Here is a 13685-nt window from a genome sequence, read left to right on the forward strand (position 1 = left end):
CAATACTCACGGTTCGTGTGGCGCATACCTGTACATGAGGGCAAAAGCTGCGGGCACAACAGTTTCCTTTACGCGAAATGCGCTGGAATGGAAATGTGCAAACTTATATCATTTCATTAACCACTTGACATATATTGCAGCCTGTGCGTTGGATCTGCATGTCTTTTTTTTCATAATTTAGGAGTGAGCTACCATAAAGCATTGTTGTATCAAACAACTCAAAGGAATGCAGCCCTCTTTTGAACAGGGATGGTCAGCTGTGCTGAGTTAGGTGGGTGACGTGTTAGTGCTGTTACTATTACCAAATAGCTTATCTTTAATTTAGAGCCGCAAAGCTGCTAGCGTCCCTAATATGCTGTCAAACAAAATGTTTACCCAGAAAACGGCCCAGTACCTGCGCGAAATCACACCGAAGGAAAACCATCAGCATTTCTAGCTTCAAATGTACTATCCGTTATATCGCGTCGTCGAAGTCCTAACCTTGCACCCGTAGGCAGCCTATATGTGTCGATACCGTGACAACACGGAAGTGGAGCCGACGCTTCGAACGCTATTTGAGTGTCCCTATAATTGCTATCGCAATGGAAAACCATATTGTTGGAAGCTCTATGTGGCCAACAACGGCCCCGATGATTGCGATACGCCCAACAGCTTCGCTGTCCCCGCATCGAAACTGAAACGGTTCTCCGCTGGTGGGGATTTCTACTGACACAAACATTTCTTTCAGGCGCATCTGTAGCACAGCAAATGTTGGGAAGCGGTCCGAACGCTCAAGTTTAAGGCACATTCAGAGAAGGCGATAAAAGCGGAGATTCCCAAAGTCGCTTTGGGAATGGACACGTGCAGGCAATGCAGCAGTTCTCGCTTTCTGACGAATTAATTCGATCAGACGTTGCGCCAGCTGCGACAAGAAAACAAAAGTCTCACGTGACAGCACGAAAAAGTGTCATGTATTACCCGGTAGGTACAACTGTGTCGTTGCTTTTCACGAAACCAGACGTGAGCTGTGACGACGGGTGTTGCCCGTATTCTACATTTGTAAGAAAAACGGACTAATATACCCGTAGTTGTACGCACGCAGATTTATTAAGGGTCAAGCTACCTCGCAACGCCCACTCCCTCTCGCTCTCCGGCCTATCCTTTTTAAAGCATTATGTGGCTAGGCCTATTCGCCTGTCCTCAGAAAACTATCAGCAGCAGCATTGGCTCGAGCGTCGTCCTCCTCTTCCGCAGCTGGCTCGTTGGCTCGTGCTCGTTCTCGTCATGCGCTCGTGCCACTGCTCCCGCGTTCGTCGTCGTCGTCTGCTTCCACACCTGGCTTCGTTGGCGCTAACCATTCCAGCGTAGAATTGCACTTCTCTTCTGTCGTCCTATAGGGAGGCCGCGTTTACGGGGGTATGAGCCATTCATTGTCTTACGTAACGGACATATTTAATTTCCAATAAAAAATTGTGGGGTTTTACGTGCCCAAACCCCGGTTTGATTATGAGGCACGCCGTAGTAACGGATTCCGGAATAATTTCGACCACCTGGGCTTCTTTAACGTGCACCACGTTAAACGTTTAACGTGTACTTCAACGTACACGGGTGTTTTCGCATTTCGCCCCCATCGAAATGCTGCCGCCGTGGCCGGGATTTGATCCCGCAACCGCGTGCTTAGCAGCCCGACACTGTAGCCGCAAAGCAACCACGGCGGGCGGAGATTTAAGTTTGACGCAGTTTGATTTTGAAGAATCGCAAGCGGCAATGGCGCGCAAATGATGCTAACCACGCTGCCGAGCAAACTGCATGGAGACATCGAACGCGAGTGACTACGGTGGACTGTGGGCATACCGTCAGTGACGTCGTTCACTCGGCCAGCCGTACGTGTGTGTAACCTCATTAAGAAGCACAAAGGCGTAACCAGTAATTGAGAAATACTTTAATGAACCGTCGGAATTTGCCTAGTCATAAACACCGGAGCCGCACGTTTCTGCTTCGCTGGTTAACCCTCGGTACGGAGTGCTTGGGAGTGATTTTTTCTCATATAAACACATATCAGCAATAGTATTATAGCAATTACACATATGCGTCATTTTCACTATGGTCAAAATGTTATTGCACCCTTAGAACCACGGCTTTATTATTTTTCGTTATTTCATAGGAGGAAAATTTGACGCGTGATACCACTGTTAATGATCTTCTATATCTTTTTTCTATCAGTAAAATAGACACTTTCGGCCAAAAGGCGATGCATTGACATCGATAGCAAGGTGTAGCGTTCCTATTGAACATCATCGACGATTATCTAACTTTACTCGAGGGTGACATGCTGGCACAACGCAGTTCGCGAATACACGGCTGCTGCATACATGGCGTGTGAAGAGCGCCACCAGTGTTGTTGCATGCTTGGCACCTCATGGCGCCGGTGATGACAGCGACGGAAACCGGTTGGCGTTAGTCAGTGCCCATTGAAATATTACGTAATGTTACTAGGTCGTTTACTATCCGTTCGGCTTTAGACCAGCGCATGCACACAGCAACTGAGCGTGAACGCTAGTATGCATACAGTGCGCATGCGCACAATGCTCATGTTGGCCGCAGCGCACGGCGAACCGTTGTCCTTGTTCGGCCACCAAGCCGATCGAGCGGAGCGTTAAAGGTCCAGGCATTATAATTCATCGTTTTTGCAGCCAAATGCACTCCACGTCTCGAATGACGATCTAAGTCATATAGCGCGCGAACCATGCACGTGCTTTCAATACTGCGACGGCATGGCGGTGGCGGCGGGAATGCGCCTCGTGCTTTCGTATAGTTGCTATCGCAATAATAATGGTTTCTCGTGCTGTGTTCACACACACTGGCGATAATCATAGACTGCCTCGACTGCGCCAATATGTATCGGCTGAATGACTGTGGGGATATGAGTCAGTCGAAGAAAAGAACGATTGATCTCAACAGCCAGCTTCACCTCTCACTCGTGGTTTCATTGAGTAAAGCGTTCTGTCGCGCCTACGCTATTGCAAAATCCACTATCCAGTGTCCAGTGCCATGCCGGATTATGGGCCCAGTGTTGCGCGCTGGATGCTGCGGGGCTGGCAAGGCGCGGCATAGAGGGAGGCGCTGGGCGCGGTGTACTGATGTGAAATGCAGCTCTAGGACGAGAAATACGCGGCGCCTTGCTACCTTCTATATTATTCTAAATACGGAAAGCAATAGAGCGCTTTAATGCAATAAACACGCAAAAAGGTAAAAAAGAAAAAAATATATACAACCACTAGAATACCACCACTCACCTACAGACCCGATGCCCAGTACCTATACCACCACGTCACGCCGGTGTTTTTTTTTTTTTTGTTTACTTTATTGCATGGAATTATGAGCAGTTTCTTGCATAAATTAGTTGCGTTACATTTAGACACACATGGAAAAGAAATGCACACATGCTAGGCAGTCCAAGGTTCAAGATCGGGCAAGCAAACACAAGCGTCCAGATACGAAATCCAGTCAGTAACGGGACCAAAGTTGCAACAACACTACACACTTGAGCGGCCTCTTCTCGAAAGACAGACCATGTCGAGCGAGGTTAACCACGCCACGCGGCTGGTGCATGGTGAAAGATGGATAATTTGGCTTGTCAACACGCAGACGCAGTTTCAGTTTCGCACAGACATGGTAGAAGCGCTATCGCCTCGCAGCTAAATTTTACGCCTCTATCAGAAAGAAAAAGTTGTCCGTATTCAATAGTATGCCTGGAAGTGCTGCAACACTGATTTGCTTTTGCGATAGATATTTTAACTTCGAAAAAAAATCTTAAATGAGCCGCCAACCCAGGACGCTGTACGGGCTCTTACCACCGATTCTGACAGCCGTTTTTTGCTCTTAGCGAAAGGGTAATGCAACATTTCCTTAGTAAAACAATGCGTTTCGATCTACATGTCTGCGTAGTCACACATATCCGTCAGATAAGCATCGGTTACTGCGGCTGGCAGCCAATGGGCGACAGCACATATACGTATGTTTATAACGCGTCACATCGGTGCTCATCACTTGTGCTGACACTGTATACATGTAAAATGGTCTCTTTAAAAACACCGATGGGAAAGCTGAAATGTAGGGTGGTTTATATTCGTTAGACTTGTTGATTCCTGAGACCCGACGGGTCAATAGAGTGCAGATAGCCTCTGCGGCTACGGTAGGGTTAACCTTCGGTGCAAGCGAACGATCTCGGCGCGGGTAACTGGTGAATGATAAAATGTTTGTATTTAAGCCTCAGAACCGTTTAGCTGTTATTTTATAGTACACTAGGGACAGTGGAAGCGCACGAATCCCCTCAGCTTTGTTATCGGTGCGATAATATCAGTCAGCGGCAGGCTTCCTCGGTTCCGTTCGAACGCGTCTGCACGACTGCTGGGTTTCGTGTCGACATGCACAACACTGCGACAACTCGCAGTCTTCGGTTGCGTGCAAACTACTGGAAAACAAAGCGTTATCTGGGTTTGCGTAATTTTGTTCAAGAATATAGCTATCCGCGTAGTCAAAAGGAAAATGCCCAAAACGAAAGTGACCTTCAGTGTCGCATATGCATTGGCAGCTCCCGCACCTTTATTCCAAGCTGCAGCACCAAACAGACATTTATGACCCCAAAATGTAGCGTTACTTAGGACAGGAGACTAGTATCTGCCCATAAAATTGCACCAAGCACTTAATATTCGACAGCGCCTATACTCCTTGCGTTCTGGAAGCATTGCGGCACAAACGCAACCAGCGCAGTTTCCAGTACGAGCCAGCGAAATGCAGCGACAACCAGCGTGTGTACAGCGCATACCAGTACGCCCCAGTTTTATAGATGTGAATCCAGTGTCTCGTTCAGTTTCACCCAGCTCTTATCCCGCGGTCTCACCGGTGTCCCGGTGACTCACAGTGAGCGCCAGCGTCCTCAGTGCGATCCAGTGTCCAGTGATCCACATTCGAAGGCGCTGGTTTTTCCAATAGGGTAATGTGACTAATCTACCATTTTTACTAATTGTCGCACGGCACCATACGCAGATCCTTCTTCAGCTCACAACTGTGGATGCATGCAAAACATATAAACGAATATGAGACAAAGAAGACGAACAGCGAGTCGAAGAAGAAGACCACACCTCTTAGCGGTTGCTAATATTGAAATTTATCACCTTCTAGCTTGCTCTCCTTTCAAAAAGCACACAATTCCCTATAAGATAAAAAAGCGCTCTAACATCAGTTGGTTTTATTGAATAATTTTAGCTGTACCCTCACAATCATCATCCTCATCAGCCTATATTTATGTCCACTGTATGACATAAACATAGACCCGTTTAACCACCGGCTTCTTGGCCAATCCGCCGTAGTGGGTATACACCACGGTATAGGAATCAAGCGAGCAAGCAATCTTTGCCGGCTTGGAGAACAGTTCTGGCTGCCTGATCAGTGTCATGTCGTTGACAGCGACTGCCCAGGAAGACGTGCATCCCAAGACCGTTACTCTCCTGGAAGGCTTCGCAAGCGCGGACACGCCAGCCTTGATCCAGGAGAATGTCTACGTCTTCCTGGGTCACGGGCTGTTCCAGCGGATTGTTCTGGTCGGCGCCTTCGTCGCCACCATTGTGGTACTGCTGCACTCGTTCGCCTATTACCTCATCGGCCGTCCCGTGGACCACTGGTGCCAGCCGCCCGACGACCTGCGTCACCTTGGCGTCCCGGTCTGGAAAAACGTCGCAATACCCGTGCTGGCCGACGGCAGCCTCAGCAAGTGCACCGTATACCAACCCCCTCTACCGGTGAGTAATGTCCGCCCAATTCCTCCTGCATTTCGTCCTACCTGAGCCGGCTGTACTGCGGCGGCTACATTGATGTTGTGATGAATACTCGCGCCGATGGACTGAATCCTAATCCCTGTCGCCTTTGAACGACTGCTAACGTTTGCTGCGCGTTAACTTAGCTGGACAGCGTCGGCCGTGCGCGCATGGAGCCACGAAGGAAGAAGCTCACTCTTTGGGATCCGTTTCGAGACTGGTTTATTGTGCAGTAGTAAATGACTAGAGTGGCGAAAAAGAAGTGGAAAGAGAGAAGTCAGGAAACACAGTAAAAGGACGTGAGTCAGGCACCTGCAGTGCCGTGGAGAGGATGCAGTGGCCACTGTCGGGTCGGTGACACGGGACACGGCACGTGGTATTCATAATTAACTTGCTCGGACGGTTTTGTTAGAGGCCCCCCTCGGCTCTTGCTTCTCGGTAGCGTCTTGACGGCTGTCATCCAGGGTCTTGTTAGGCGCCCCCGCCTCCACTCTCGCCTGTCAGTAGCGTCTTCACGGTTGTCACCGATGGGCTTAACAGATGTCTTTTAAAGACGATAGTATTTCTTGGGGAACTTAAACGCAAAAAATTTGGTCTGTCTGTTTGTTTGTCTGTCTGTCACCCGATTCAGCCACCCGGCCAAGTTGGACCACTTGCTTACCGCCCACACTACTTAAACTGGTACGGCTGTTCATACTTGTGAACGTTATCGATCACAAAGTAAATATTACGCATATCTGATGCGCAACATCACTAGGTAAGTATTAGGACGTGTGTTCCTTTAATAGAAAATACATAGATACGTAACTCTAAAGACCATAGTTTCTTAAGCTGCGCTGAAAATGCCATGCTATGCGCGCCGACGAACGCCCTCTGCCATGGAGGAAGGAAACCCTCTGCACAAGCTCATGTTTCCCGATGTATTGCCAGATGGCGTCCATGTCTCACGCGGCGCCTCCTCAATTTTATCAATGCCAGCCAGATGCGGCCGATTCAACATAAAGGAAGCGCTGTCTGAGGCAGGGCAATACATAAATGGCCGCTTGATGAAATAATGCGGTAAAATGAAATCTGTTCAAACAAACCTTCATGCCAGGACGGAAATGGTACGAGAACAGCATCACGGGTGGCCGCGGATCAGACCAGCACTCATGCAGTACGGCCGGCAGAAGACTATCGTCTTTCGACGACATTTGCAGCGAAGCACGCAGATACGCGGCAATTTTTTTCTTAGCACACTCTACGTGGCGACGCAACGAGTATTTAGTGTCCCGTAAAACACGAATGGACATTTTCGAAATAGTCAGCCTAAAATAAACTTTACGCACAGCTTGATATTTTGAAATTCACAAGGATGGCTTGGTGGCCTAGTTGGTAAATCTGATTAGCTTACTATCGTGTCACAGCGCGAGAAGATAACGATGGACGGTGCGGTGGGCTTTCGCGATGAGGAAATGCGTATCCGTGTCATCGACCTCACCGGCAACTGCTTCTTCTGTTCTGCTACGTCGAGCATGTTAAGCATATGTTCATTAGAAACTAAACGGCAACATCGCGATGGTAACAGGCAACCACATGTAGCGCGTTGACTGCACCCTTTCGACGCATTTTTTTTTGCGTTTTAGATTGTCCATGTATTTGCTGTCGCAATAAAAAAGACACTGCTGCAGTGGGGCACAATTACATAATTTACACTACATAGCTATTCTTGCCAAGATAGCGGTGTGTTTCTCTGCAAGCTTTCGTTGTCATGCTAGCGAAAACAGCATCGGCAGCACAAAGGAGGCGTGTATAACGATGATGTTTATAAGCCTCAAACATTGCTGATGCTCATACCCACTAAGAAGGACGCGCCGAGAATAAGGCGATTGGTGGAAAACAACGTCAAAATCACCGACAATGTCAATGAGAACAACCAGTTCGCAGCGACAACGTCACGTCTTTTGCATGATAGCTTAAAGTATTCACAGCCGCCAAGAGTGAAAATCTCCCCTCTGGTCTGTGGCGTGGAAGGCTTCTGCAATGTCCTAGCGCGATCATTCATGCGCAAATGACACAGCACACACGCAATTATCGCGACGCCCATGGCAATTATCGTTGAAAACGTCCATTGCTGCACTGATATTGTACAGAGAAAATGAAATCAATGAAATCTGGTAGGCGGTACTTTGTCATTTAAAGTTACATAAAAGTATTCTTGAGTTTTACGTATCAAATACACGATATAATTATGAGTCACTACGTAATGGGGGACTGCGGAATAATTTTGACCATCCGCAGTTCTTTAACGGAGACCCACGGGCATTTTTTTTTTATTTCGCTCCCATCAAACCATCGAAATGAGATCACCGTTAGTGGGATTTGATCCCGGATCTTCAGGCTTAGTAGCGCAAAGTCAAAGCCTCTACGCGATCCCGGCGGCCGGCTATGTCATTTCACTCGTGACGTCAGTTACAGAGGATGTTTTGGCCTCAGAGTTGATCAATCCCTATGCAGGACCTTGAAAACCAGTCACCGAACCTGATAAGCAACGATCGTTTAACACAGCTGCTGGCTCCTCAGCTGCAATATCAATAGTTATTTACACTTAACTTGATTTCAAGGACATGAGGAGACTTCAAATTTGAAGGTCATCTCAAAATCCACGCGGAGATCACGTCGGGTAGAAAGTTGCTTAGAAGTTGTCCTACTGAACGATGTGAACAAAGCAACAAACGTGACTGTTTTGACAGCAGTCCTCGAAATGCCACCTTACCTTGAAGCACACAGAAACAAAAAACGAAACTCAACGTCATGCCCACCAAGTTGATCTTAGTGAAATATATTCAAGTAGTAACATGTTGAACAGACTCGAACACGAAAGAAAAAGGATCAGCCTAAGCTGTTGTCTTAACAGCAGCGAGGAGGCTCTATAAAGCTACATATCATAAACTTAGTCTCCTTAGACGGTGGGAGTCTGAAGGTTCTAAAGTTTGGCTATAGTGCATTATTTCAATTCTACAGCATGTATTACTGATCATACAGAAAGTAAATGGCACACATCACAAAGAAGAAAAGCTCGGAACTTTTCTACCTAATCAACAGTATTATTTCTGTGCGAGTGCAGAATTGATTTACGTTACAAATGTGATAACAAAGATTTTTTTCGAATTCTTACTTTAAATATATCCATTATATACACCCCCCCCCCCCCCTCATCCACCACACAATTAGCGGTCCTAAAGCGACTGTTTTTGTCAGTTTCCCGCAGTGGAAGAGCGCAATTCGTTTAGGAAAAAGCTGGCAACCAAAACAAGTTGATAATCTTCACTGTGAGGAAACGGTGCTGTCCTAGTAAAATAGTTCAGAGCCGAGGGAATCACAGCCGTTTGCTGTGCTTTTTTTATAATGCGAAGCTTTCCTTACGTCAATTTCAGCATGTTTTCGTATATACTTACGTTCCTGCCTCACCTCGTTTCTTCATGCTCTATCTGTAAGGTCACGATCGCTTGTGATCTTAAGGCGAGAGTCTTAGATCTCTGTTTCAAGGTCGCGTTGTGAGGTTCACAAAAATGGGAGTGCGCCGGGAAAAGGAAACAGCCCTCAGTCGATTTATTCGGCCACACTTTGGACTATGACACGAATTCCGAGAGCTCAGTGAGCCGATGGATGATTTTCTACAAGTTCACGTAAGAAAATTAGAAATAAATCTAAACGATGTCGACAAATATGACATGAAGAGTCCTCAATTTATTTTCCTAACTATTTCATCTAGTTCTGCATTCCTTATAAGCGTAGCCAGTGCAGTATTCTCCTTAGCCAGGGACGCGCTTGTCGAGCGTTCGTCGAAGCTGCTCCTACTTCAGCCTAACTTTACTCAACCGGCCAATGTATGCGTCCTTGAGTCACATGGACAATAACGATCAAACCCAATTGATGATGCCCACGTAATGATATCCGTCTCCGAAAGATGTTTGCGAGTCTGTCAAGTATCTCATGAACATTATGACCCCATGGTAACACAGGAAAGAAGGTGGTTATTTAACTTCCCACGATGGAATCTGCGCACCTGTTGTCCTCGTCAAAGACTAAGGCTTTTCGTTCGGAGGTGATGTCAAATTTGAAAAACACGCAGCGACATGGACGGGGAAGAATTATTCCCGTTTCCTTCTCAGCTATGCTGTTGTCTGATCCCGCTGGTTCTATACTACAATCGTCAAAGACTTTGCAGCCAAGCCCAAGCATAGGCAGATGGGATGTTCATTGGTGCCTATGATACCATTGCTTACCTGTGATTGGACGCAGTGACGTCATGGTCATAGATATCAAAGTTTTATGCAATTCAAGCTAAGTTAAGAGTCACGCCGCTTACACAGATTGAGATTCTGCGTCTATCAGTCATCAATAATTCTCTTAAACCGAGCTTTCAAACAGGCAATTGGCGTCCCAGTCACAACACCCAACAACAAACTCTTAGAGTTGGGGCTACAAAACACGCTTGACGAACTAATCGAGGCGCACACTACCACCCAATACGAAAGACTCACACAAACCACAACGGGGCGACAAATTCTACCGAAACTCAAAATTCGATATGAAGCGCAACATGGCACCAGACTAAGCATTCCACTAGAGACGAGGAGGGAACTTAAAATTCCCCCACTGCCCAAGAACATGCACCCGGAGCACCACAAGGAGCGACGAGAGGCAAGGGCACGCCACACATTGAGCGCAAATACCATGACGTAGAGGGCGTGGCCTACGTAGACGCCGCTGAAATACAGAGAACGCAAAGGGATGTCCGTAGTAGCGGTAAACGCGGACGGAGAACCCTTCGCGAGTGGCACCGTGAGAACGGACAACGCCGAAGTTGCGGAGGAAGCCACTATAGCATTAGCGGTGGCCTCCACGAAAGCGAGAGTTATCATAAGCGACTCAAAAATTGCAGTTCACAATTTCGCGAAAGGACGCATCTCGCCGGAGGCGCTCAAAATTCTAAATAGTAACAGCGACCGTCATCGCGAGACGATCCAAATTATTTGGGCACCCGCGCACTCCTCTCTCCCCGGCAACGAGGCGGCTCACAACGTAGCTCGAGGATTTACTCGCCGAGCAAGTGAGCCCGCCCAGCCGGGAACAAGAGGAGACCTCATGGTCAGCTACAAAGAAATAACCGATTACTATCGGCTGGGAAGGACCCGGTACCCACCAGCTCATCCAGCGCTAACCAGGAAACAGGCGGTGGCCTGGCGCCTCCTGCAAACGAACATGTATCCAAACCCGGTGGCCTGCAGCAGATTCTATCCAGGGCAATACAACGATCAATGCAAATTATGTAAAGGTAGGGCGGATCTGCCACATATTCTATGGGCATGCTGAAAGGCGGCTCCTTTCGAGGGCCGCAAAATTCAAAACCGGCAGCAGTGGGAGACCCTTCTGCTCAGCTCAGACCAGCAAGGCCAGGTCTGGGCCGTCCAGCTAGCCGAGGCAGCCGCTGAGACCCAGGGGATCTCGGCCGTCTCCTAGGCGGAGGGAGGCTGCGTCCGCTCTCGTGAATTGCTGGCACCATTAAAGTTGAATCTCTCTCTCTCTCTTAAACCGACTTTTCGTTCAACGTCAAGGAATATTTCCTTAAAAGCTCATTCGATGGCGGTTACTCATCACGAACAACGTTTTCATCGAGTTCTTTTTTTTTTTTTCAGGGAGACGACCCCGACAACCGTAGCGCAGTCCCGTGCGAACGGTGGGACTACGACACTGAGGAAGACGGCGAAAGTATAATCAGCATGTGGAACTTGGTGTGCAATCGCCGCTGGCTTTATTCTGTCTCGAAATTCACGTTCGCATCGGCCTCCATGCTATTCGTTCCGATCGCCGGAATCGCAGCAGACCACATGGGTCGCAGACCGGTCTTGTCGGCGTGCGCCATCTCCACGTTGCTCGGCAACCTCGTGGCCGCGGCGTCGTCCTCACTGGGCCTGTTCATCCTCTCGCGCTTTGTCACTGCTGCCATGGCCTGCGCCACCATGCTGATGGCTTTAAGTGTGCTCTACGAAGTGACCGGGAATCAACACAGGGCTCCGTACATTATGGCAGCCAGCGGAATCCCCATGCTTGTGACGCCTCCAATGGTACGCATGCTTTCGATGCTCAAGCCGAGGTGGGTGCTCTCACAAGCCCTCTTGGTCACTGCCACGGCGACAATGGTCTTTTGGTGCTGCTGCCTGGACGAGTCCCCCGTTTGGCAGATTGCCGCGTGGAGGCTTCGCGCAGCTGAATTCACCGTACTCCGCGCTGTCCGAATGAACGGTATAGATGAACACAAGGCCACAGCAACATTCAAGGCCTTCAAGCAGCAGCTGCTGAAGCGGGACGCCAGCTGCACGTCGGCTATTGCTGGCACCACGAGCATACTCCGTTGGGCTTCTCTTCGCCGGCGCGAATCATCTGCGCTCGTGACGTGGTTTAGCTTGAGCTTTGCGCTTTATTCCTCACGCCCGACTGCCACACACGAACTGTGGGTTCTGGCATCGTTTTTACTAAGAGTGCTCATGTTCATCATTGCGTTTTACTGGCATGAAGCAACGAGGCCACCGTGTGACTCTGTCAGCCATGCTGGCTATCCTCGGTACCTTAAGCGTGCTGCAGATGATCCTCTCCAACTGGCCCTTGACCGTCGCGCTTCCTCTGCCTAGGATAATGATGTCGAGTGCGGCGGCGATTGCCATGTGCCTGAACTACGCATACACCGCAGAGGTTTTCCCCACGACGATTCGATGTGTGGGACTTTGCCTGTCGTACTCCGTCGGCCGGATTTCCTTCTTTCTGGCTGCATACATCGAAGCCGCCTTGCGCGAAGAACAGCTGTTGGTCGCTGGGGTCATCACGACAGGGCTGGCATTTGCGAGCGCAGTAGCGGTCCAGTGTCTTCCCGAAGTATTTGTCGAGAAGAAGCCCGCCGAAATCCGCTCGGTTCTTAGCGAAGACGAGCGCAAGGAAGCACTTAAAGCGTCTTTGAGACCCACCACGGATGCGCAGAAGATATTCAAGCCAGGGAAGCCGCGCAAGCAGCGTAGCCAGCATAAGGGAAAAGCAAGCTGGAAACGCGGTACAATTACCGAAACTTCAGCGGCTGCATCGCCAACGGCAGAGTGTTTCACACAGCCAAGCGTGGGCTTTCCTGAGCAAGCAGATGACAATGTGCAGAACGCCATCGCGACAACTCATGATCATCTTAAAAATGCCGCCTGATTAAGGAACACGTCACTGCTTTTCTTTTTTTTTTCGAGTGATCTCAGGCTTATTTATCTTTAGCTAAATTGATTTTGCTGTCTTCCGTTATTAGTTCCTTCGAATACCATTCGGACTTTCGCCTTTGCTTTCTTGTTCTCTGTGCGTTGGAATTATGTACTAGTGCTTGCTTAAGGCAGATTCACTGTCGCAACTAATTCTTGTATCGATTTTATAGCGTCTGCCGCACACAAGAGACTCTAGAACTCTTTTATTTGGGGTGTCTTTTTGATATGGTGACTTAATTCTCCGTGGCCATGTGACCGTTATTTAATGAACGCGCTCCAAATTTACGGTCTTCAGGCTGCTTTATTTCCTCAGTAATGTTAACATCAAACCTGCAAGGGAGCAGAGCGGTGTTGCTGTGGAACTTTCTACACTGTTAGAAAAAATGTTTGTAAAAGTGTAGTAACGCTTGCAGTTACTAGACTTTACTACCCATTACTACTTCGTTAATACTTGCTCACTACCTTGGATAATTCGTGCTTACAGTAGTTGATACAATAAATAAGCAATTACAAGGTTTGACACGACGGTTAGTAAAAGGTACTTCCTCGCCCATCCATGGTTTGTTATTCTGTGTACTGGCTGTCTTAACGCGGTGTTTTGATAAACTATATT

The 13685-nt window shown here is 48.3% G+C and overlaps 1 protein-coding gene across 1 annotated transcript; it reads left to right on the forward strand.

Annotated features, from left to right (window-relative positions):
• Positions 1-5361: 5361 nt before the first annotated feature.
• On the forward strand, positions 5362-13575 carry LOC125944030 (solute carrier family 22 member 7-like). Its single transcript, XM_049663753.1, has 2 exons — positions 5362-5780; positions 11477-13575. The coding sequence occupies exons 1-2, from the start codon at positions 5436-5438 to the stop codon at positions 12467-12469; spliced, it is 1338 nt and encodes a 445-aa protein (XP_049519710.1). The 5' UTR covers positions 5362-5435; the 3' UTR covers positions 12470-13575.
• Positions 13576-13685: the final 110 nt, after the last annotated feature.

The sequence above is a fragment of the Dermacentor silvarum genome, chromosome 3 (genome assembly GCF_013339745.2).
Source record: "Dermacentor silvarum isolate Dsil-2018 chromosome 3, BIME_Dsil_1.4, whole genome shotgun sequence".
In the NCBI taxonomy this organism is placed as follows: domain Eukaryota; kingdom Metazoa; phylum Arthropoda; class Arachnida; order Ixodida; family Ixodidae; genus Dermacentor; species Dermacentor silvarum.

Coding starts and splice junctions, on each gene's coding strand:
- LOC125944030 (XM_049663753.1), top strand. CDS start 5,436: ATGTCGTTGACAGCGACTGCCCAGGAAGACGTGCATCCCAAGACCGTT. Junction 5,781..11,476: donor TATACCAACCCCCTCTACCG/GTGAGTAATGTC, acceptor TTTTTTTTTCAG/GGAGACGACCCCGACAACCG.